Genomic DNA, 26667 nt, shown 5'->3' with positions numbered 1-26667 from the left:
TTCTAGGTGTGACTCAGCATCTATGGCTATCTGCACAAGATCAAGGGGACACCATTCTGGCATGGATGTAGGAGAGGTTCATGATATTCCATTCCTAATTGAGGAGCTATTGGCAACTGATGGTTGTTGGGGGAGGGGAGCAATTTTCCTTTAGGGGTGAGGCCACTAAAAAAGCCATGCTCTGCTAGAGTGCCCCACACCCATGCATATGCAGACTCAGGGGGTTATTTCTAAAAAAAAACATAACAAAACAAAAAACCATGTAAGTGGGAAGGGGGAACTATAGAGAGAAGTTTGGGGACAGTAGAAAAGGGGATTTGGGTTGGATATGATCAAGATACATTGTATGCATGTTTGAAATTGTCAAATAATAAAGATTTTCTAAAACTGTGACTGGTTGGCTTGTAGTGCAGAACAGAGCAATGCAACTTCTAAGCAAAATCATCTGTGGTAAATAAATGATGTCACAAAAAGAGATATCAGAGTGGCTTTTTTCAGGCTCTAGTGTGTGACTGGTACTGCTTCTCCTTTACCTACGGAAATTTAGGACAGACAGGTTAAAAAAAAAGAGAGTGTTTGGAAGGGCTAATTACTTAAAAGCCTCAGGCAAGTTGAGAAACTGACAGGAAAGTTGCAGGCTTATAACATCTCAGGAGCCAAGAAGCTCCTGACAAGAAGGTCAGCATACCAACCTCTGTTTTCATTTACAACTTTGAAACTGCAAGGGAACATATCTACAGATGGAATCTTCCATCTGAAAAGTTCCTTTTTCTGCTGTATAAACGCCTGCTCTCCTTCACTGTTCTGATTAAACACAATTTGCTTCTGTAGAGCTTGTTATCCTTTCTTTTATTTTCACATCCCCTTGATCAATCCTGATCTAGCTGAGTTGACACCTATTTCAGAGCTGTCAGAGAATGTCCCAAGCTGTAAGGCAGCAAAGAATCAACAAGTGCCAGAGAAAAGGGAAGGTGCAGAGAAAATAGAGAAGGTCCACAGAATGAGCTCAAGACTCCCCGAGCTGCTTCCTTTAAGCACTGCTGTAGAGACACCAACAGACTGAATGATGTGAGCAGAAAGTAACTAGTGTTCAAAGTTGCTCAAGCAGCTGGGGTTGGGAGGGCCACATTTTATGGAGAAAGAGAGACCGAAAGACATGGCAATCTTCTCTTGAGATATTTATCAAATTCTTTTTTCTATTATTACTAATTATAATTTATTCACTTTGTATCCCGGCTGTGGCCCCCTCCCTCATTTCCTCCTGCTCCCACCCTCCCTTCCACTTCCATATATCCTTCCCATAGTCCACTGATAGAGGAGGTCTTCCTCCCCTACTATCTGACCCTACCCTTTCAGGTCTCATCTGGACTGTTGGGATCCTTTTTCTGTGGGCTAGTAAGGCCACCTCACCATGGGGAGTTGATCAAAGAGCAGGCAACCAAGTTCATGCCTGTGACTGCCCCTGTTCCCCTTACTAGAGAATCCCCATGCAGACTGAGCTTTCCATGGGCTATATCTGAGGAGGGGGTCTAGTCTTTTCTATGCTCGGTCTTTGGTTTATCCATCTATCTTTTCAGGACCCCCTGGGCCCAAATTTTTTGGCTCTTCTTGTTGAGCCTCTGTCCCTTCCAGGTCTTTCTATCTCCCCCTTCTTCCATCAAAGTCCCTGCACTCTGCCCAAAGTTTGGAGATGAATCTCAGCATCTGCTTTGATACCCTGCTGGGTAGAGTTTTATAGAGGCCTTCTGTGAAAGGCTTCTTAACTTGAAGAGACTAAGAGACAGAAAGTTAAATGCAAAACAAAGTAGGGTTTCCTGCCGTCTCACCAGCTAGAGACAGCATTTAAGTTTAGTATGTAGTATAGAGGACAGTTCTGCAATAAACTCCATAGTCCATTCTTGGAAAGTATGCCTGGGCTGTAGACAGAACCAGATGTGTGTCCAGGAAGCAAGCCATAGCCCCACTTCACATTGCCTCAGTTCTTATATTCTGGGAGGAAAACTCCATCACAGAATTGCAACATCTAATATTTATCATAGATTTTAAGTGTGTGTGTGTGTGTGTGTGTGTGTGTGTGTGTGTGTGTGTGTGTGTGAAAATAGACAAACCCCACTGTGGCAAACAACCCATACATGGACTTATCACATAAGACACTATAGTTTAATGGTTTGAGTATTATAATGAGTTTGAAGGGTCGGGGTACAGCTTAATAATGTTACTCTTGCTGGTATGTACAGAGCCCTGGGTTCAATCCCCAGCACAACAAAACACATGTGTCTATTTATATGTGTACATAGATTTGTGGATAGAGTCAAGAAAATGGATAAAATGGGGCATTTCACCAAAGAACATGAATCTATTAAAAAACAACCAGGTGGCATGATGGGTTTCAAAGAAGCAGAATAAGGATCTCTGAAAAAAATCTCCATAAAAGCAACAAGAACACTGGCAGAAACAAAATGGTCAAAACTAACTTCATTAGCATTTTGGCAATTAACCAATGGCCCTAAAAGCTCAAGATTGCTTATTCAAAGGAGCGGTTGGCTCTCACTAACAATAGTGACATGAACTCAGCCTCATCTCATCCACACCTCTCCTGTTATGTGACAGAACTGAAAACTAAGAGTGTTATGACTAAGCTCAGGCGAGGAGCTGATGGGCACAGACACTGAATCAGAACAGGCAGGACACCTCCCAAACACTCCATTCCTGGGAAATTGGCATTATTTGACCCATTTGGCAGCTAAATTGAAGGGCTTCATTCACAGGGCTTGTCTTTATTTAACCTGAGATGATGTATTGATCCTGACAGACACACAGCAGCTTGACATATTTATAGTGTGGCTTTTCTGAGCATTTCTTTTCATTTATTGGACATGTATTGACTGACCATCTAATGTAGCTGTCTATAAAACAGGTTTGTATGCCTTCCTCCCCCTGCATTTCTTTTTCCTCCCTTGTGTGAGTTCTGCCAACTGTAAACAGGCAGGCTTTTAAGCAAGGAAAGTGAAAAGAGAACTGATTGAGGAGCACCTTGATAGATGCTTTACCTTGGGCTCCAGGCAGATGCTGATGGCCTTTGATCTTCAACGTAGAGGTTTCTTCAGGCACTCCTAGCTTAAGCCTCTGCATAATTTCTCTGCACCCATGTGAATGAGCTAGGAGGAGGGAGTCAGTATAGAAAGGGCACATGTCTAGGCCAGTAAGGGTGGGAGTGTATTAAAAAGTACTTTTCCCTTATTACTCTCTAGGTGATGGCCGAGAGACATAATTCAACGTGATTTATTAGATGTCCCCACTCTCTTGAGCAGTCAAGTGGACATAGCAGTGGCCAAGTCAAAGATGCATCATTGTTGGATGGATCAAAACTCCTTGTTGTATGGCATTCCCCCCTCCCCCCAATTCCTGCTGTGGGGACTCATAGCTTCAAGTGTACTACCTCCATATAAGGTCACATTTGACGCTCCACTCTCATGCGACTCCCGGTTGGCAGCACCCTAGAGCCAGCACTGTAACTGAGATTTCACGAAAGCTGTTTCACTGCTTAAAGGGCTGCATGTCTCACACCTGCTCTTCCCTCACGCATCCAGAGTCCTGATCTATTATTTATGTCATGCATCCATTTTCTTGATCCATTACTCTTGATCTACTCTAGCTTATCTTTCAAGATGCTGCCAAGGAGACGTTGTTCCATCATCTCTAGAACTTGGCCTTTCCTGCTTTACTTGTAGCTCTGAGTTATTTGGATTTTTTAAAATATGTAAGGGGTATTGAGTGCTCAGGAGGTATGGAATGAACCAAGCAGGGACCTTGGATTGAAGAATATTAATGGTAACTTCCAGTTCTAAGATATTTGATTACATATCATTTCACTTCTGATGTTGATAGCTTGAACAATTAGTTATTTTGGAGGCTGGTGAGATGGCTGAGGGGGTAAAAGTGCCTGCCCCAAGCTTGATGATCTGAGTTCAATCTCTGGAATTCACATGGTAGAAGGAAAACAGACTCCAGAAAGTTGTTCTCTAACTTCCACACTCATACTGTGGCATGTGCATGTGTGTGTGTGTGTGTGTGCGCGCACACACACACACACACACACACACACACACACACACACACTGTCTCCAGTCAAATAAATGTATAGAAAAACCCAATCAGTTCTTTGTTTATGCTTTCATTTTTTAATGAGTCACACTTGCCTCTCTTTGATCTGAGAGCTGATACATCAGCCGTATTTAACCCATGCTATTAAAGACAAGAAAGCTACTTTCCATGTGGTCGGGATAGACATCAAGAGAGTGGGCTGCACTCCTGGAGTTACACGCATAATATCGGAATACAGACACTAGCAATGGGAAACCTGTAGATCATTTCTGTTGGCCATATGCATTTTGAGCCATGAATGATGTGTCAGTGATACCAGTGTGGAGTGTGAAAAGAATATGGTCACCAGAACCAAATAAACCCGAAATACAATTCCCACTTTATCGGTTACTACTGTGTAGCTCCGAAGGGCACTTAACTTCTTCAAGCTTTTATTTCTCCGTCTGAAAAATGGGACCTTTAACTTACAGATTGTAGGAAGGGTATAAAGATTCCAGGCATAGAGCCTGCCGTACCCTGGGCATAGTATAGTAGAATTTGTTTTCTTGCTTGCATTGGTATGCACAGGGATAAAAAGATAGATTCCAAAATATTTTATTAGTTAAAAATCTGAAAGGCATTTTGTAAATGTTTTGGAATTTAATATTGAAGCAGGTGAAATGGTTTATTTTTTAAAAATCTGCATTCTCTACACTGTGCACCAAAGATTTTCATTTAATGTGTCTAGTATTCATTCAGAATAAATATGGAGTTCAGTGAGAAACATTTGCATTCGTGGTTAGGCTGTGAAGATTCACCCTAGCCAGCTGAAACATTCTTTTAAGTTTTCAAAGAGACAAAGGGAACACAACCACATCATCTTCAAACAAAGCTACCCTAAGGTTATTAATACATGTTCCCATAGCCTGGTGATGCTGTCAATAAAGAACTAGACTTACGAGTCATTTAATACATCTTCCACATGTTTTTGATATATTTTTCAGTTTTGAATGTGTGGGAAGACGGTAGAACATGTTCTATGAGACAAGCCTAGACCGTAGCATAAAGCCATGAAGAGCAGGAACATGCCTGCTCATTTAACATGAAAGAATTTTTCCTTCTTCTTTGATCTCCAGCCCATCACACCGACTTCTGGGAAGGAGTCTGCTATGGGTTAAGCCACATCTTCCCAAAACACACATGATGAAGTCCTAACCCCAGTACTTCAGAGTATGGCTATATTTAGAGATTGGGCTTTTCAAGATGTAACTGAATTTAAAGAGGATTGTTAGGGTGGATCCTGATTCAATACAAGTGTCATAAGAAATAGACAACAGGAATGTGTTGGCGCAGAGGGAAGGCCATGCGTGGACATGGCAAGAAGTCAACTGTTTGCAATCCAGAGAGGCCAGAGGAAAGCAACCATGTTGACACCTTGATCTTGGAGCACTCCTTGAAATTAGGTAAATGAGTATGTAGTTGTAGTATTTTTCATTTTTCTAGAAGTCAAAGCTGAAACTAAGAATTTAAGTAGCTTTCTTAAGGCCATACTCGGTGAGTAGAATGTGTTAGATTGTCCCAACTCCAAAGCTCGTGGGTCTCTCCCACCCCCGGCCTGGTTGTTTTCCTTTGCTCTTTTCAGGAGCAGCTCTTTCACTATTTACTACTTGGACTTTTCCCTGCCTTCCATGTCCAATGCATTCCATGATGTTCTTTAGCCAGAATAGCACCCTCCCAGCCCCCACACCTTGCAGTCACTTTATGCTAATCTGCGATGGTATGTTTTCATACCTCTAACTGAAGCGTTCTTTATGTCTGCATAAAAAGAATGAAAACTATCAACCTTCTCTCAGGAAAAATTCCTCTAACAGATTAGCTAAACTAATTGATCTAAACTACTGCACCCCTGCTTTTAAAATTTGTATCTTCCCACAATCCTACTTTTTTTTTTTCCTTTGGAGGGTTTTGTTGTTGTTTGTATGTTTGTTTTTATTTTGAGGCAGGTCTGGCTATAGAGTCCAGTGTGGCCTGGATCCCATTATGTGATCCAGGATGACCTTGAATTTGTAATGTTTCCGCCTCAGTCTCCTGAGTGCTGGGATTATAAATTGTGCCACCATGCCAGGTTTTGGAGGTCTCGCTAAATAATGAGCATTCTTACATGTGCCAGGAAAGGCTTTTGTTTATTCATTCATTCACTCACTCATTCACTTATTCATGCATTTGTTCACTTATCCCGTAAAGATTTTTACATATCTATAATGTATTATGTCACAATATTAAGTACTGTGGAGAATCAACAGTTTTATAGCACTTTGCCCTCATGACATTGCTATTTAGAGCTAATAAGGCTCATTTTTGCTGGGCATTGTATCACAGGCCCTGCACTTAGGACGCAGGCATAGGCAGATGAATTTAAGCCTTGTCTACCTAGCAAGTTTCAGGTCAGCCAGGACTCCATTGTAATACACTTTCTCAATAAAAGGGCTCAGTTTGGAGATTTTCATTAAATTATCCCTGTCCACAAAATTCAGTGTTGAAAGTCTATGAGGCTGCCTCTTCTGTAGCCAGTTTTTTCCATGATAGGAGAGCCAATCCAGAAAACCCAGTGGAAAGAGAGTGAAGAGTCTCACGATTATACAGTTTATCCCTTGCATCAGGATGTGCCTGAACGGACCTTTTCTGTTTCAAATGTCAGAGAGAGCCCCTGTCCACTTAAGTTGGTTTGAGCTGCCAAAGTGTTTTCATATATGACATCTACTCATCATTGTAATGTATTTTCACAGGGAGCCTCAAAGGATCTCACAATATTTTTAGAATCACTGTTCAGTACTGAAAGTGAACATCTCATCTACCTTTGGCCAGTGCTGAATCTCCTCTACAGCATTCTTTTCTGAGAAAACACTTTTCCTGAATCTGACAAAGCATCATGAGGAAAGGGCAGTGGTAGAACCAGGTAGAATATTTTAGGTGAGAGCACATTAGTTTCTGAAGCCTGTGGACACTCTGGGAAAATAGTTGGAATCAAGTGCTCTTCAAAGAAAGCAGAAATTTTCAGAAAAAGCCTGGGTGGTTGTATAGAGTTGTGTACTTCAACATGGAGGCATGGAGAACAAAGGGCTGGTTCTGAAGGGTTAGGCAGAGGGAAAACTTCCAGGAATGCTGTGGTGAAGAAGTTCCAAATGGCCAGCATTTGACATTGGTCACGATGGGAGAGTCAATAGCCAAGACATAATTTAAAATAGCACCAAATATTTGAAAGTTTTTTTTTTTTAATTTCTCCTCTACCTGCCATGACTAAAGGATGACAAACAGGGAAGGCAGAAGAGGTGATGGAATAAAGATTAAAGACTAGACAGTTTTCTCCTTTATCCTCCTGAAACAAGGAGTCAAGGGCAAGCTAGGAAAATCAGAAGCATTTTAATTGAATGAGAAATGGAAGTTTTGATTTGGACTACACTCTAACATGCCTGAATTTTGACTATTCTAATACCTCAGCCAGTCTGGGAGTTAAGGGATTTACCAAGGTGTGGGGAGAAAAGTCTTCAGGCTATATAAAGTGAATGATGAATAAAAGACTATTTGTGGTTGTGTCCTACCATGTTTGGCTATTCAGTAAAAGGTTATATACACTGTATATTGCTCCATGTTCATAAATCTATGAACTTGGTCAGAGATTTATCTTGAGGTTAGTCATTAGGTACATAACAATATAATTGGCTCCTCTACACAGACCCTGAAGCTTAGTTTCAAGGCTCTCTGTGAGTTTAGGTCAGGGATAATTTTTCTTCTTTGAACTAAAGGTTGTGCTTTAATCTAACAGATATATCAAAACAGGGGCATACTTTACCACTGTTTTCATTTGCAGTTGTAATAGGAAGATCAGCTTTGAGTTTGTCCTATTGGAATATTGGAATAAATAGGACTATTAAATATTCCTATTTAACATTCTGTGTTAAAATATACTCCTTAGCCAGGCATGGTGGCATATGTCTACATCCCTGAGCTCTCAGGAGGCTGAGGCAGGAAGATTCTGACTTCCAGGCCAGTCTGAACAAGTCCTGTGTGTGTGTGTGTGTGTGTGTGTGTGTGTGTGTGTGTGTGAGAGAGAGAGAGAGAGAGAGAGAGAGAGAGAGAGAGAGAGAGAGAGAGAAAGACAGAGAGGGAGAGACTACTCCACCTGATTGTCTGTACCTCCAGCTATCTGTGCCCCTGCTTCATCCCAAGAACACACACATGATTCCTAGATGAATTTTCTGTCTTTGTTTCAATTCTAGAGAGCATGGAGTTGAACTTATCTGCATGCTCCTTACTTGCCTGTAAATTTATGTACTAAGCCTTAGTTAACTTCGATTTCTTTGAACTAATTTCTTTGCCTGAGTTTTTGTTTCTCTTCCAGTTTTTAAAACCTAGTTCTAAGTTATCTTTGAAGTATACATTAAGCAGTATTCTAAAAGATGATTTTCTAAGGAATCTATTACAATCTTATGGGTACAGAATCACACGTATTTCATTCCACTCGCAAGACGTTAATGTGTACATTCAAAACGCAGTAAATGACCGCCAGCATGCTAAGTTATGTTCTTAGGAAACAGGACCATGTGGCATAACTCACCTACCCCAGTAGTGTGATCTCCTTTGGGTCCTGTGTAGGAGGTGGGTGTTTCTCCCCTCCCCCTGTGCCAGCTGCTCCGGTTTCTTTTCTCCTGTGTAAACGCACATTCATCTTGGTCGAAAGTGCACTCTCCAGGTGGAGGAGGAAGTCTCTCTGGAAGGAAACAGCAGGTGTTGTAATTGCTGAGGCAGTCGATGAATATGTATCATCTCATGACTCCTACCTGCACTGCTTTGCATGTATAAGAGGTGTCTGGCCATATGTCAAGCCTATAGAGAGGCAGACCCCAACAGATGGCCTACCAAGCTTTTCCTCCAGCGAATCTGTGCTCCAGCATGGGTCCTATGGTGGCATAGAATCAGAAATCTAGAGCTGAAATATTGAGTTACTTTGAGCAAGCCCCCCCCCCCCCCGCCACACACACACACTTGGGAATTTGTATGAGTGGAATTACAAAGCTCTGAAGACTGTGGATACACTCCTCTACAAAAAGACACACAAAACATAAAGAAGCAAATTAACTAATTAAGATTAAAAAGCTGCATAATGTAAGAGCATTCTTCAAAAAACCAGGGTAAGTGAAGGATACCCTCATATCAGCTCTATATTTACTCTGGAGGAGAAGAGACAGGTGAAAGACACAAAGTGCCTATGACTGTAGGCAGAGCTGTGAAGCTTAAATGACGTCATGTTTCTGTGCCTCAACATCCTTATCTGTGTGTGGGGATATTAATGGCTTCTACTTCATAAGAGTGTGAGGACTGAATAAGATGGTATGTGTGAGGAATTTAGGACATGGTAAAAATACAACTATTAGTAATAAAAATATTAGGAAATTTTATATTGCTATAAAAGTCTCACTTTCCATTTCCAGACATGATTGTCTGTGCTTTATGTTGAGGATTGAACCTAGGGCCATGCATACACAAGGCAAGCGCTTTACAGAGCTGCATCCCCAGCCAGTATTTGTCTTCAATATTGTCCTAACTAACATCAGTAGTTATTACCACTGAAACTGTGCTGTCTCTCAACTCAATGGTGACTTCTTTGGATCAACGTTGCTACACCTCCCTGCATCCATATTCTTAGTAAAAATTTGGTGTTATGGTACTTGAAGTCCTAGCAATAGCAATAAGACAACTAAACCAAGGGGATACAAATTGGAATAGGAGGGACAGAGAGTAGTTCTGGGAAGAGTTGGAGGGGTAAATATGATCAAAACCAAGTTGTATAAAACTCTCAAGGAACTATGAAATAAAACATCAAATAACCACTAGCAGCAGCATAAGGCTATGTCCCCTGTTGCTGCTGTAGGCTCTATTGCTTTATTGTCACTTAATTGACTTAGAACATATCAACTTTATTAAAAACTTAATGGTACAGATCTTGCAAGTATTTGTGAAACAACAATGCCATCAATATTACTTGAACATGTGTATTTCCTAAGAGTATGATGACAATTATAATACTAGTTAAGATGGAGTGCACTTGTTTTTAAAGTATTGTTTGGGGACAGTTCATAAGCATTGTCCCCAGCATTCAGGGAGGTATTGCTAACTTTCCTTACAATGAGGAAAAGTCACACATACAAAGACATACAGAGCACTGGGGTTTTCATTTCCAACTTGTGGAATCTACTACAAAGCTCTGTGGAGAAGCATGTCTGTGAAGAAAAGCAAAGGCTAGAATAGCATAGGTCAAATGTCTGAGATTCTTAGAGAAACTGGAAGTGTCTGTCATAGGGTAGAGATGCACACAGCTGAAATGAGTGATAGTCCTCTTACCTGGAGACTGGCAGTTTCCCAATTGTATGGCAATGTCATCCAGGGCTACAAGTCCACAGTCCCAAAAGCTTTTGCATAGGCTCATAAAAACAACCTGTAATTCACAAAAATTGAGCTATGAATTCTGTTAGTTAAAAAGGAAAACCCTTTAATCTAGGATTTACTCACTAAATAGACCTGCACAAGCAATTCGAAGCAGCCTTTCATCACTCATATGAGAAGCATGGTGCAGCGGCACGAAGAATGGCTCCTATTGGCATACAGCCCTGCGGTTGCATTCTTTTAAGCAAAGTGGACTTTATAATAATATGCCATGTGTATCAATATAAAAACTAGAGGTGGTCCTCAAAGATTGGCAGCTGGTCTGAGGAAAGCAAGCAATTAGCTGGGTGCTAGGTTTCAAGTATCTTCCCTTAATAATCCCAAAGTGGCGGTTGTTTCCCAAGGATCTTTCAAATGTCTCCAGTACAAACATTATTGGTTGTTTTCTAAAGAACTGTTTAGCAATGCACTTTATTTACACTATGAACAATGTTGCACTGACCACCCATCCAGAGACTCCTGTTCCATTTCCAAGACAAAGACCCATGTCCCTGGTTGTTGTCATAAATAAAAGCATTGACATGGTCATTTTATCAGTCCCTATAGTTTTACTGTTGTGTATGAAGGAAAAACAAATCCATACCATATGTTATTAAATTCAGTGAAGTGGGGTGGGGTGGGGTGGGGTGGGAGGACAAGAGGGAAGAGAGAGAGAGAGGAGAGAGAGAATATATTTTGATTTCTTCCAATCAGGCCAGTTTAGTAGTTGTTGTTCCTCTTTTTCTCATTTATTTATCTTATTCACTTTACATCCTTGTCGTCTCTTCCCTCCTCCCCTCCCAGTCCCACCATTTTTCCTTTTCCTTTCCTCTTCCCCTCCCCTTTTCCTCAGAAAAGGGACGCTTCCTTTCCCATTTATTCCAGCTCATCAGAGCAAAGATTAAGGGAATGTCCAGCCAATTCCTGGCCCAACCATGACCTACCCTATTGGAGAGTGCCAACCCCAGACACTATGAAAGATACTCTGCTAAGCTTGCAGACAGGAGCTTGTCAGAGTAATCCTCTGAGAGGCTCTACCCAGCAATGTCTCAAAACAGATGCTGAAACTCACAGCCAAACATTGATGGATGCATAGGGAGTCTTGGGGATTAGTAGGAGGAAAGAGAAAAGGACCATGATGTGACAGGAGTGCCACAAGAAAAACAACAGAGCCAACTAACCAGGGCCCAGAGGGGTTTGCTGAGAATGAAGCATCAGCCAAGGACCATGCATGCTGGGCCTAGATCCCCTACAAAGATGTAGCAGATGGGCAGTTTAGGCTTCAGGTGGGTCTTCTAGCAAGAGAAGTAGAAACTTCATCTGACAGGGACTCACTTGCTAGCTTTTCGATCACTTTCCCCTTATGGGTGAGTATATACCATGTGTGTCTTTCTGCTTCTGGGTTATCTCACTCAAGATGATCCTTTCTAGTTCCCACTATTTGCCTGCAAATTTCATGATTTCCTTGTTTTTTAATAGCTGAGTAGTATTCCATTGTGTAAATGTACCACAATTTCTGTATCCATTCCTCAACTCAGGAACATCTGGGTTGTTTCCAGATTCTGACTATTACAAATAAAGCTGCTACAAACATGGTTGAGCAAATGTCCTTGTTGTGTACTTGAGCATCTTTTGGATATATGACTAGGAGTGGTATAGCTGGATCTTAAGGAATCACTATTCCTAATTGTCTGGGAATGCACCAGATTGATTTCCAAAGTGGTTTTACCAGTTTACATTCCCACCAGCAATGGAGGAGGGTTCCCTTTTCTCCATATCTTCTCCAGCATGTATTGTCACTTGAGTTTCTGAACTTAGCCATTCTGATGGCTATTAGCTACATATTATATGATAAACAAACTAAAATCTATATCCCTAATGAAGCTAAACAACAATAATTAAGACCCTAGGGAAGATTCTCAATCCTCATTTAGAAGGACAAATACAATAGACATCGGAAGCAGGGAACAGGACAGGAGCCCACCACAGACGCCCTCTGAAAGACTCTACTGATTGAGGTATTGAAGCAGAGGCTGAGACTCACAGCCAAACTTTGGACAGAGTACAGGGAATCTTATGAAAGAAGGACATAGAAAGACCTGAAGGATACAAGAGCTCCAAAAGGAGACCAACAGAGCCATAAAAACTGAGCCCTTGGGGCCCTCAAGAGAATGATACCCCAACCAAGGACAATGTGTGGAGAAGACCTAAGACCTAAAAGCCCGATTCAGATGTAGCCTGTAGACTCAGTCTCCAAGTGGGGTCCCTTGTAAGGGGATCAGGGGCTGTCTCTGACATGAACTCAGTGGCTGGCTCTCTGATCACCTCCCTTTGAGGGGAGCAGCCTTGCCAGGCCACAAATGAAGACAATGCAACCGGTTCTCATGAGACCTGATAGGCTAGAGTCAAATAGAAGGGGAGAAGGACCTCTCCTATCAGTGGACTAGGGGAGGCTCATTGGGGGAGAGGAGGAAGGGCGGGATTGGGAGGAGACAAGGGAGGGGCCACAGCTGGGATACAAACTGAATAAATTGTAATAAATGATAATAAGAAGAAGAAAAGAAAAAAAAAAAAAAGAGCACTTTTCCCTGGCTGGACTGCCTTGACAGGCTACAGGAGAAGACACATTCAGTCCTGATGTAACTTAATGAGCTGGGGTCAATCAGGCCAGTTTAAAGGCTATTTTTCAGATGTACCATGCCCAAAGAGTGATTCTTAAAATATGTGCATTGCATTTTCACAGTAGTTGACAGATCTGCCCCGAACATGCTGTTTACTGTTTAATTAGTGCAGGCTCGTATGGTCCTTGTCTTAACTCACAACTACAAATCTCCATTCAAGTAAAGACAACAAAGGATGACATAACAGAAGTTCAGATTCTACTTATTAACCTTAATGAGAAAGCTTGACTTAATAGGTCCCATTGTCCTAAATGTTGTAGCTTAGTTTTATTTATGTGTGTTACTACTAGGGTTCTTTTGCTCATGATGATCATATTCTTTCAAAATCAGAATTTATTTTAAGAGAAAAATCACTATGCAAACCACCATAAAATGTCCTAAGCCAATCTCCCCAGAGGAAGCTCTAACTGCCTGATGTGTGACTGTTTCCTGGCTCAGTGTTCATATCCTCTTATAAATGGGATAGCTAAGAAATATAAATGTTTATCTCTGTGGATTTACACAGAGCAAAACAAAGTAGGGTGGATTTTATGGTTCTTTTTTAAGGCTTCTGTTAATCTTTCATCTTTAGAGATTGTAGAGGCTATCTAAATAATATGTAAAATATTTTACTTTCTAGAATCATGTCTTTGAACTTATTGTGCATTTGGGAAACAAAGATCTTTGTCATTAGTCCCAACCAGTGTCACATTCTATTAGCATTTTATTGTTATGTAAGAAGAAACACATTGATATGTTTTCATGATTTAGCGAATTACTTGTGCTAAACAGAGGGAAAAATTGGCTTTCTTTCCTTTTGTCAACTTTTCACATGTTCATTTTTCACAAGTATACTGGAAGAGTACTTTTGCACAATGAATATAAAGTAGTAAAAAGATCCACCCTCTAAATCTTTCCCTGTAGAAAGTTCAAACATTTTGCAAGGCAGTGCATTCTAAAGATGAGAAATATTAGCATGCTTTTAGATGTTTACTATAGCACTATTTTATAATGACTATTAAACCAAAGAAACATGCAGGCATGCAACAGATGAAATAGCCTAAATTTCAAAAGGAAAGAAATAAACTAGAATACAACAGTCTGAGGAATAGGCAATCATTAAATTTGACTGTTGTGAAAATTATTCAGTGCTGCAGATACAGATTTACAATGCTAACTTAAAAAAGCTGATTAAAAGAGAAAACAATCCCCAATTCATCTAAAATAATAGAAAAGGCCTAGAAAATTTGCTAGCTATATAATTATTATAAAGGCTTACAAAATTATGGGTATTTCAGAGTTTCCCCCTATTTTCTAAATGTTTTATAATTTATTATTATAGTTAAAAAAGGTATCAGGATGTCTATATTTAAAATGTGGAATAATGGGGTTTGTAATGTCACTCAATAGCAGAGGACCTGCCTAGCATGTGTAGGATCCTGGGTTCAATTCCCAGCAAGAGTTAGAGATGAAAGTAGAATAATGAGTTAAGATTTACTCTAGGCTAGTGTTACTTATTATGGCAGCCTGTAAGGCACAAAATCTTTTCAAATTAAAGTTACTCAGTCTCATTAGTCGCATGTCAAAGTAGTCAACACCGTAGCCACATGTAGCCATATCCCTAATTGAATTGAACAACAAATATATAACATTTTCCCACTGAAAAAAGTAACATTGAATGGACTTTTTGGATCTTTTTTCCCTTACCAAATAACATACGTGGCTCCTTTTTGTTATGCCAAATATGTTGAACACAATGCCAAATGTGTTTTGAACAACATCAGGCTGTCTCTTCTTCAGACTTTTCCACAGGTAGAATACTAGCCAGGTCACATGTCATTCTCTCTGACCACAGACCTCCCCAAATCCATTATCTACTGACTAGATTCAAGCTAAGTCCTCAAACCCCAAATTTGTTTGTTATTTCTCTGTCAGCATTCCAGAAAAATAAAAGAAATCTAACAAGATCATCTTGTGCAGCCTAGCAGCTGGCATTCTCCACCTACGCATTGGTAACCCTAAGCACTAAGGTTTCTGAAGGCTCTTTGGCATGGAGAAGTGATTTTTAGGTAGTCGGTGACCAAAGTCACTGCTGACTCACCATGTATTGACTTTGTCCAGGATAAAATAAAAGTTATCCTACTGTCTGCTCCAAGAACTTTCTTTGTGGATACCTGCGCACCCATTATTTACAATAACTAAATGCACAGATTGAGCCTGGGTGTCCATATCACAATGTATGAAGAGTATATACAAAATGCAGTTTTATTTAGCTATCTACAGACTGTAATTGTGACATTCGCTGGAAAATGGATGGAACTGGAAGCCACCATGTTAAGTGAGATAAGTTAGACTCAGAAAGATAAGTACCACACATTTCCTCTTATATAAAAATTGTAGATTAAAAAAAAATACATCTGTGAGCCATGAATATAAAAGAGGGACTAACTTGGAAAGAGGAAAGATGACCAGTAGGAATGAGATGAGAAGACAATGACAGAAGGGTTATGGTCAAATACATTTTACATATTAATAAAAATACAACTCATTATTTTGTACAATGAACATACACTAAAAAACCCTGTCACTATGGATAGAGATAAAACTGTGTCAGAGGAACAGTCATAATCTAAGTTCATGAGAGGACAACCATATATAACTATATAAATATAAATGTATGAGGTTAATATCTGATGTATATCACATATATGAAGTCAATATATACTATATAATACATTATATGTATGATATATAATATGCCAATATGTAATATATAATAATATAGTATATTATGAGGTTAATACTCTTATGAAATTAGATATCTGTCTATATATATTTAAAACCTCAACGTTTATGACAATTCTAGTAGTATGTCAAAGATAGCAAACCATCCCTAAAACCTGGGAAATAAACCTTAGCCTAATGTATATTAAACTGTATTGAAGAAAGAAAGATGAGGTATAGAACAGTGTTTCATAGGCCTGAAGTTGGATGCTATCTCTTAGACAGATGTTCTGAGCTGTACAGGAGAGCTCAGAAGTTAGAACTACTTATATTCATTAAACCAGTGTGTTTCGGTGCCTGAAGGTTTCAGCTCTTGGGTACCAGTAATGCTTGAGAATTTTTGTTTTGATGGCGAATACTCATTGAGGAAACTACCCTAAACTAGCTTTGGGGAAAAAAATACAGAGTGAATGGAAACTACACAATTATTCTTGTAGGCATGTTAGTTAAGACACTATTTAATTTAGTCCTCACTGTGTTAAGAGGAGATGCTGCATGTGCTCTTTTATTCACACAGGAGTGTTTTGGTCTCACGGCCATCGACAGTTTAAAGCCAGATGGCGCGATCGTGGTTGTAATCTGTGTGCTGCAGCATGCCTCATGTTATCCTTGGTCCCTGCCTAAAGCTCGTGGCTAGGTTAACCGGGCCCTAGCACTTACACGTCTGTTTTTCACTGTTTCTCTTTTGCCTCATTTCCCAAATAATTAGCCAATGAAATCAGTCTTCCCCAAGGAGAATAATAATAATAAAAAAAAATAACCAAGAATACCACCAGCCATGCAGCAACCTGAGTAGCTATCTGAGCAGCAATCTATGTTTACATGGACGCCTGGTGACATCAGCAACACCAGGTTGAGAACGCTGGTTACTTCAAGAGTTTAAGATGTTTCTGGCTCTCACCAGCCATGCTAGAGTCAGATTACTCAGAAGCCCCATATAAGCTTTTGTGCCTATGACTTCAGAAAGATGGCATTTTTATTGTTAACAAAGCTCTTCTTCTATCACTCCATCTCTTAAGTTGTTGCTTTTATTATATGGCAGTGGGATCACATTCTTACAGCTATGTGCCCACTAGATGCTAGTCTTGCTCCCAAATCAAGACAATAAAGAATGCATCCAGACACTGGTGTCAAATATTCATTGAGGGGCAAAGCTTCCTGGGTGAGAAAAACTGGAAAAAATAGAATAATCTTCCATGTGGATTATAAAAGCCATTAACTAGAGCCCTATAACACGCACTCTCTATACCAGGAATTTACAGCTCTGCTGCCACCACCCCCTTTTTGATTCATATTGATTTCAAACTATTTGTTTTCTTTGCACATCCCCAATCCCTGAAAACAAAAGATAAACAATGCAAGGCAAGTGATGAATAATCATACCCTAGATTTTCAGGCCTGTTTACTTTTGTTTACTTTTTGTTTCATGTATATATGGCATACATGAAATTTATGTTTTTGTATGTGCATATGTGCACACAGAGGCTGAAAGTTATTGTTGGGTGACAGGGTCCCTTTCTGAAGCTATAGCTCCGTGATTCTTGTTATTTTAGCTAGGCAGCTTGTCCCAGGGACTCCCCTGTCTCTACTTCTGCAGTGCTGGAATTCTGGGTAGCCACCACACCTTTCTGGTATTTTTGTGGGTTCTGCAGGCTATTTATCCACTGAGCCCTCCCTTTTACTTTTAGGGCTCTCTTTTACTTTTTACTTTTTAGGGCTTTGCTGTTTCAAGTACTTATATCCCCAAACTGTAATAATCAGAGGGTAATAGAACTGCCTCTATGTTTTCAAATTTTCTCATTTTCAAAAACTAGTGTTCTACTTTCTAGAAACAGTGTAGGCATATGGTTATTGTGTAATTCGAATGCTCAGTGTTGTACCCCCATATCTGGCCACAATCCTTGTTCTGAGACTCTCCTGTCTTGATGTATAAACACTGCTCTCCAATTGTCCCCCGATATGCCAATAAAACAGCTTACAGCCAGTCGCTGAGCATGGGAGAGAATAGGGCTGGACTGCTTGCCAGTTTGGAGAGGAGGAGTTAGAGGAGAAAGAAAGAGGATTCAGTCACAGAAGAGGTCCAGGTGACATCAGGAGAGGAGCTGGAGCAAAATAAGCTACAAAGTGCAAATATCTTTGGAATGTACATTTAGAGGAAACCAGATTAGCTTAGAGGGTTAAGAATAGAGTAATAACTGCTCAGTTATTGTGTTGTGAAGCTTACTATTAAACAAATATAAAAAGGTCTCAATTATTTGTGTGATAGCTGGGTTAAGAGAGAAATTGAGAAACACAGTTTTGTAAAAATAACTTTAACAAAGGTTACTAATGACAAACAAAAGAACTTAGGAAACAGAGCAAAGGAATGTGGTTGATTTTGGAGAGGAAGGTGAGGAGAGGGTCTGTGTAGAAATATAATAATGGCTGTGTTAGTCAAAGGGTCCTGAGGATAGTGAAAGTTTTAGTTAGTTCTTGGTCAGGGAATCACAGAGTGTGTGGGAGATAGAGAAATTGTTTTTATCATGAATTCATTTTGCCAAACCCCAACAGGTTGTTTTAAAACAAAGACTACCAATTTTCACTTTAGAGGTGTTAAATGTAAACACTAGCCAGCACAATGAATAGAATTTATGAAAGGAAGGATGTCAGACTATGTAAGGGGCTATGAGATACAATAAAATGAGGCCTTTGCTGAACCATTAACAGGTACTGTCTTTATTAAAGAGCTGGCCTGGCCCAACTTCGTGTTTCTCAGTGATTTCTAAAGATGGTTCCACGGTCTGTTTGACAGACATTGCAGGCCAAGTTATTGAGTGGTGGGGAAAACCAACACTGACTTCACCAGTGCAAGAATCTGCAGTGAAGTTTTGGTGTCTTTAAAACAGTTGTGTTATTGTAAACATGTTTAACCAGGTGTGGGATATCTGGCTGATTCATATTGTCCACAGCAGCAAACTATTTGCTTCATGTGGGCTCTGAGAGGGGCTCTTTACCAGCTGTAGATAACTAAATTCTGAGGACTCTGAGAGGGAATAACCAGAGCCCAGAGGATGTTAGGTTCTCCAAAAAAGAAGGCTGCTGTTGTACCCTCTGCTGCTCCTGGTTGCTGTTGATGCATTTTGATGAGAAGCAGAAGTTGGAGATATCCTGAAACAAAGGTTGGACTTACTCCCAAGGAACCCAATGATACTAACCAGCAGGAAGTAGTCATAAAAGACCTATGCCCCTTCTCCCCATTAACCTTCTTTCTCTCCTACCTGGTGTTGAGGGGTTGGAAGGGAGGTAGAAGCATAAGAAACCCCAATAAATTAAAATAGAATAAAATGTAGTGCCAACAAAAATCCATTTAGCCTCATAATTAGAATGTTTGAAGGACAGCTTCCATAAATGCTCCCCAGAGCAAAACATTTCAATTCTCTGCCAGGAAAACCATGTAAGTCATGTCCATCAAATGACCCTAGTAATTTCTTGTTATCAATAATAGACTTTAACCTCAGATCCCAGGTTAAGCTGAACATTTCTTCTGATGATGCTAAAATCTTAGGTGTGGTGACTACAAAGTTGGAATTATCCACAAAATTACTATGATCTACTTGGAAAAACTCTATAGTCTTTCATTAAGATGCTGTGGACACAAGAGTAGGATGGAATTTCTAACGTCATTGTTTTCATTTAAATGATCGACAGTAAGCTAGTGTTTGAATCTTAAAACTACAAAAGTACAAAGAAAATAACACAAATTTCAAAATTAAGATGCTTGGCAGAAATAATGTAATTTTCATGGATTTCTAAGGACAATATAAGTGTAGCTGTATCTGAAAAAGAGTGTGAGATTTAAGCATTCTTAGAACCTGGCTATATTTTAGGAAACTGTGGCTAACTCATAACAGCATGCCTCTTGCAGATTCTATATTTGGTTTGCATGTCCCACAAACCACAAAAAGACCATGTGTTTTTAAACATGTTTTTTGCTGACCAATGCTTTCTTCTTAAAAGACCCAAAAAGACCCATCTGTTTTTTTTTAAAGATTCATCTGATTTAGTTCAATTTTTAGCTTTGAGAAGCAACAAAGATTGATCTACTTCCAGATTTTCCCAATACTCTTTGCTCATACAAGCCTTCCATTCTGAGGTAGAGGGCATGCTGGGATAGAATACAGGCTGCAGGTTTGTTTTTTTTTTCATTGTTCTTTGGGTGGTAAACAGTCAAACCTCACAATTCATTTGTTTCAAAATCTGCACCATTTTTAGATTTTCCTGCCACTGAAAAAGGAGGTCTGGGGTCTGGGCAGAGGAAACCTAGGATCTATCAGTTTTAGAGCAAGACAAAGACAGTCTCTGATAAACATTCACACAACAGCAAGCTGCATATTCAAGCATGAAACACCAGACCTTTGCTCGTTCTTTCCTTTCTTCTTTTAGGTATTTAAAAATACTTCTCTGCACTGAGCCCTAAACAGGATGTCTTCATCAAATCCTTCCCCTTAGGGCTCAAGGAATACCTCATCGCACCCCACAGAAGAGGAGGCAGAAAGAGCATAAGAGCCAGAAGGGATGGAGGATACCAAGAAAACAAGGGCCTCTAAATCAACATGACCAGACCTCCTATGAATTCAGAAACCGAGGCAGCATGCCCAGAACCTGCATAGGTCTGCACCAGGTCCTCTGTACATGTATTATGTCATCCAGCTTAGTGTCACTGGCGATTTCTGAGTGTAAACAAGTGGGTCTCTGGTCTGTGTGCCTTCTCCTGGGCTCTTTTCCTTGGGTTTATTTGTTTTGCTCAATTCCAACGTGTTATATTATATTCTATTATAAATTATTATTCCATAGAAGCCAGTTTGTTTTCTAGTGAGAGACAGAAAGGAAGTGGGTCTGGATGGAAGGGGAAATAGGGAAGAACTGGGAGGAGTAGAAGGAGGAAAATCGTAATCACAACATGTTATGTGAGAAAAAAATCTATTTCTAATAAAAGGAAATAAAATAAAAATATGGTTCTTTAAGACTTGATCTTAGAATGTCTCAGTTAAAGAACTCTGGGCTGCCTTTATACAGGGTATTTCTGCCTTACATCTAAGAGTTTTCAGAGCTGGAGCTCCTAAAGTATAAAGCTTTACCATCCCAACTACTTTGGACTAAGGGACATTGGCAGGGCCCAAGAAGCAAACTTTTTTGTCCCTCTGAAAGAGAGTTAGAGGGGCGTAGATAGACTAGGAAAGAAAAACAGGCTTCCTAAAATGGCTGCTTACTGTTCCCAGAAAACATTACAAGGAGAAAGATGGGAAGGCATGGGGGTAGAGACTTTAAAGTACCTGAGCCAGCTTCCAGCTTTAGGCTTCCCTCATCTAGAATGTATACAGCTGTTACTTTTCTTTGTCCTGAAGTTTGGTCATGTTTTTCCCGTTGGCTCAATTCTTTGTTCCTTCTCAGGGAATAAACTCAGGAGCCCTCTAGACAACTGCTACACCCCCATTACACCTTTGTGTCTAGGTCCTTCCAAAAACAGTCTGTAGAGACTAGAATTTATCTGGGAAATGATAAAAGCTAGAATCCCATTGCATCATAAAACACAGAAATATTGCCGTAATCGTTAACATCTTTCTGCTTTCGATGGCCATGAGGAACTTCTCTGACCTATGTTGTCCGATAGCAGGTTGTATATCCCCACTTCAGAAGCGGTCCTGACCACACCTGGGAGGAAAATCTCCTCCAATAGAGGGGCCTGCAAGTGTCTGAGTCAAGGCTGTCTTCCTGCTCTCTATCTGTTGTCATCACAGTGCATCATTTTTACCCAATATTATTTCCATACAGCAGCTCATGCAGCAGGGAAAGCACATTCCTGGATCCTCGAGTCTTTGTTTCTTATGGCTTCCATGTCACACAGAACTTGGATTGTGGGTGTACATTTGTTTTGCTGTTCGCTTGCTGACCTGACATTTGTGACAGGAAGTTGTCATGACCCTGGAGATGAGGAGGGACAGTACAGGTACCATGCTTCCATGCTTGCCCAGTCACTGAGCGCTGGCTAACAAACACCCAGCCATAGCCTCTTCTTGCTTCACAGCAGCTCCTCCTCACCTGTGATGTTCTTCTCTCCCTTACTTGGTGCCATTACCTTTCTACTCCACCTTTCTGTTATGACTTTGGGAAAGAATTTCCAAATCCCTACAACCTCTAACCTCATGTCCTACAAGCTCATCCTCATGTCCTCTTTACACTTCCTTTATGTTGAGAGCAAAGCCTGAACTAATGTCATATCCTTTTTACTGGGGACACAGATGGCAGATTTTACACAGTGTGGATATCCTATTGGAACATGAACATAAGATCTTTGAAAGTAGATACTAGACAAAGAAAAGTTAGCATCATTGTTGATATTTCAGAACCTACTTTCATACTCTAATAGTGAGGATGTTATATATGATGACATCATAACTGTTTTGTCACTGAAGAATGATAGATGTGGATGGTTTAATGTGTATATGCATGACTTTATGTGTATATGCATACATACATGTTTGTGCGTGTGTGTGAACCTAGAAGCCAGAGGTCAATACAATATCTTTCTTATTGCTCTTCATGCTATTTGTTGAGACATGGTCTGTCACTGAACCTGGTCTCTCACTCAACAACTGGCTAGACTGTCTGGCCAGTGAGCTCTGGGGATCTGCCTGTCTCCACCGCCTCCAGTGCTGGGACTCCAATGATGTGATACCATGCTCAGCTTTTATGTGGGTGTTGAGGATCTCAACTCAGGTTCTCATGTTTTCATGGCAAGCACTTTAGTAACTGAGCCATGTCCTCAGCCTTGGCTTTCCTGCTTTCCATGTATACTCTTCAGGGGGACAGGTGGTCATCTGGTGACTTTTTATAGCCCTCCAGGTTGTCTATGATTTTGTGTAAGAAACATTGCTGGTTTGCGGAAATAGCACATTGTATAATTAATATACACTAGTAATTACAATAAAAATAAAATTAATTGCTTCTGTGGACAGTCTAGCTTATTTCTGGCCCAGTTCCCTCCAAAAGTCCTTGTCCAAATTCTTTCCTGACTGATGAAATGTAATGCAATGGCTGATGTATCATGGTCACGAGAAGACATCCTAACATGGAGATGTTGTTGCAGCTCTCTTGAAAAGAGACAAACATGTCAGGCCTACTAGAAGACATTCAGAATGCAATCAGCAAGAATGAAAAAGGAAGACTTGACAGTCTCGTCTGCACTCTCAAGGCTTTACTCTGTTCCAAAGGACTAACTCGTGGCCAGGAGAAGACAGCAGATACTTGAGCAATCTCCTGCAGGTACCTAAACACTAAAACTCACTTTGCTCAACTCCTGTATCTGAGACAAGAGGCAAGTTTTAGCCATTTGAGCAGTGATTCCAAGGCAAACACATTCTTTGACATCATAGAAAGCCACGGGCTACAGCTCACATAATATTAACCCTCTGTATCCGTGCTCTAATAATAGGTATTTAGGTACTTTTCATTTCACTATTTTACCAAGACTACTGGAACAAACATCTTTGTACATAAATCTTTATACACGACCATAATTTAATTCATTCTCTCTCTTTCTCTCTCTTTCTCCTCTGCCTCCTTCTCCCTCCTACTCTCCCCTTTGCTCCCTCCCTCTCTTCTCTATCTGACTTTCTCTCCTCCTATACCCCCATCTCTTTATTCATTTTGGAGGGATACTGAATCTAACCCACGGCCTGCCTCATTAATACTAGGTATATGCTCTATGACAGGGCCACATTTTTTAAAATCTCTTTTTTATTTCTACTTTTTAGTTGCCTGACTTCAAACATGGGTGTCTGGTATTACAGGCATGTACCAAGGTGCTTGGCTCCATGATTAGTTCTTTGTGATATATTCTTAGAAATATAATCATGATGCCAAAGGTAGACATGTTTGCATGCTTTTCCTTTTTGTAAATACAGTTAACTGATAATTGAAACATTGTATTAACTTTCCCTCACAAAAGAGCATATGAACGGCTAGCAGCTTGGCTCAGTGGTAGAAGTACTTCCTGCCTGACAATGTAGGCTTGGTGACCTGATTTCTATCCCCAGAATCCACATAAGGTAAAGGGAGAGAGTGGACCCCACAGGTTACCCTCTGACCTCCACATATCCTCCATGGTTCATGTGGGCATACATAATCATATATGTCCTTAATAATAATAATAATAATAATAATAATAATAATAATAATATAAACAAAGGTGTTTTTTTTTTAAAGCATATGGGAATGATTTCTTTGAATCCTCACCGCACTGGTCAATTGTATGCTAATGTCATACAAGCTACAGTCATCTGGGAGGAGAGAACCTCGCCTGAGAAAATGCCTCCGTGATTGGACTACAGGAAAGCCTGCAGAGAATTAGTGATTGATAGAGGAGGGCCCAGCCCTTTGTGGGCAGTGCTAGCCCTAGGCTAATGGTCCTGGCTTCTGTAAGAAAGCAGGCTGAACAAGCCATGAGGAGGAAGCCAGTAACAGCACCCCTCCATGGCCTCTGAATCAGCTTCTGCCTCCAGGTTCCTGCCCTACTTAAGCTCTGTTCCTGACTTCCTTTGATGATGAATAGTGATATGGAAGTGTAAGCTAAATAAACCCTTTCCTCCCGGACTTGCTTTTGGTCATGGCATTTCATCACAGCAATGGTAACCCTAACTAAGATGCTCACCTTTCCAGGATCATGTTTATATACGTACACATGTTTATATATACACATGTAACTAATATATGTGTGTGTGTGTATAAAAATTTACAAATATATATCTATAATGAATATATGTATTAATTAAAATAAATCATGTTTCTATGTACATATGTTAATATATTTGGGGCTCTACCAAAGTAAAAGATTTAATTTTTAACACATTAAGCACACACACATTTATTCTTTTTTTGTTTGTTTGTTTGTTTGTTTGTTTTTTGAGGTGCTGAATATCAAACTCAAGGTTCTATTCCAGTCAGGAAAGCATCCTACCACTGAGTACTTCTTGGCCTCTCTATTTTTTTCTAAAGCAAAGGTTTGTTTTTTATAATTCATAAATCAAACACCACAAAAAGAATAAAGTATAAGCAGAGAGAGCAGGCCTCCCAGGGATAACACTCAAACATGGAATAAGACGATACACTAAAACGAGGAACAAATCCTCATATCAAAGCTGGGCAGGTAACCTAGTAAGAGGAAAAGGTCCCAAGAGCAGGCAAAAGAGTCAGAGATTCCTCCAATCCCACTGTAAGGAGCCCCACAAGAACACCAAGCTAACAGCCACAACATAGATGCAGAGGAGCTAGCACATACCCGTACAGGCTCTATGGCTGCCACGTCAGTCTCTGTGGGTCCCTAGGAGCTCTGCTTAGTTGATTCTGTGGGTCATGTTCTCCTGGTGTTCTCTATATTCTTAAAACATATATTCAGTTGATTGCCAATATGTTATTATTTTAAAATGTCTTTAATGACAAATAAGGTTAGATTTATATTTTTCAATTGTATTTCTTATTTATTTTTCTGATTTCACTTTAGGTATCTTGTTCACTTTTATATTGCTTAGCTTACTTTTATTTACCAATTTATTAGAATAAATTTATATTAAATGTATTGGGAATATGCATGATGCATACACAGGCAACACAAGGTGAATACACATGCCAAGCCAAACACTCCTATACACAAAATAAAATAAACATTTAAAAATTTCAGAGCCCTAGGTAGTTTATGATTCTTTACTTTGGCATTATCTATGGGCACCATTAAGATGAAGAATTTAAAGGTTGAAATCTGAATCACAAACTTGAATATCAGCTTTTCCTTTTCCCTAAAGGAAAGAGATTTTTGTAAGAGGAAATAAATGGAGGAAAGCAGCTGCAAAAAATGCGCTTTGCACAAGAATAAAACCTAGTTCCTGCCACTAAGATGCCAAAAAATATAACAAGCAGAGACTTAGAGGTCAGAGAAGCGCATGTGTTCATTTCAGAGAGCGGGGACACAGCATTCTGACTTACACAGCTAATGACAGAGACAAGATTCACAGCTAGGTCTCCATAGTGCTGACCCAGGGCTCTTTTATTGACAACATTCACTCCAACAAGCAAACAAGCTTCAAAGGAAGAGGCACTTGAGAAAGAGCCTGGGAGAAGGCTAGGAATTTTGCCCCCTAAGTATAATGATTCCTGCAGAATTACCAATGAGAAATGCCTTCTGCTGAGGAAACCCTTCGAAGGACTGCTGGAGAAAGAAGACAGAGGGCAAAGATGTCAGCAGTGAGAAAGGTACCTTGGCACTGGCAGTGCCTGGCAATGCTTCCTTGTAAAGGAAACTTTTATTCCCCTGCTTCAATTGTTGTTTTAGAGGCTTATTGCCTGACTGCTAACCTAGGCCTAATCCTGGAAGCTTTTACCCTAGGCCTAGAATGTTTTCAGTCTCTGAGACAGCTTACTAAGCTCACCCTTTCTTGTTCTTCCTGAGCTTTGGGGTGGCTAGGGTAACTCAACTGTTCTGGCTCAAACTCCTTTATCAACTGATTTATTCAATCTGGCTTTTCTCTTGTTGGCCTTCTGAATTGCTCTACTTGGTCTCAAATAAACTCAAGCAATCTACTCTAATTTCCTGGCTCCTTCTCATTTTCTGGCTCATTCCGTCTTCACC

General features: G+C 40.1%; 1 protein-coding gene across 1 annotated transcript in view; it reads right to left on the bottom strand.

Annotated features, from left to right (window-relative positions):
- Positions 1 to 26667, bottom strand: part of Mamdc2 (MAM domain containing 2) — a 151747-nt gene that overhangs the window by 17947 nt on the left and 107133 nt on the right. Inside the window, exons 10-11 of the mRNA XM_055613915.1 lie at positions 10483 to 10576; positions 8699 to 8851 (exon numbers count right to left, since the gene is read on the bottom strand). Coding sequence (XP_055469890.1) covers positions 8699 to 8851; positions 10483 to 10576 — 247 coding nt within the window. The remainder of the gene's footprint in view (positions 1 to 8698; positions 8852 to 10482; positions 10577 to 26667) is intronic.

This window comes from Psammomys obesus, unplaced genomic scaffold (assembly GCF_907164565.1).
Source record: "Psammomys obesus unplaced genomic scaffold, mPsaObe1.curated_primary_1811, whole genome shotgun sequence".
In the NCBI taxonomy this organism is placed as follows: Eukaryota; Metazoa; Chordata; class Mammalia; order Rodentia; family Muridae; genus Psammomys; species Psammomys obesus.
This window is presented reverse-complemented; position numbering and strand designations above follow the sequence as displayed.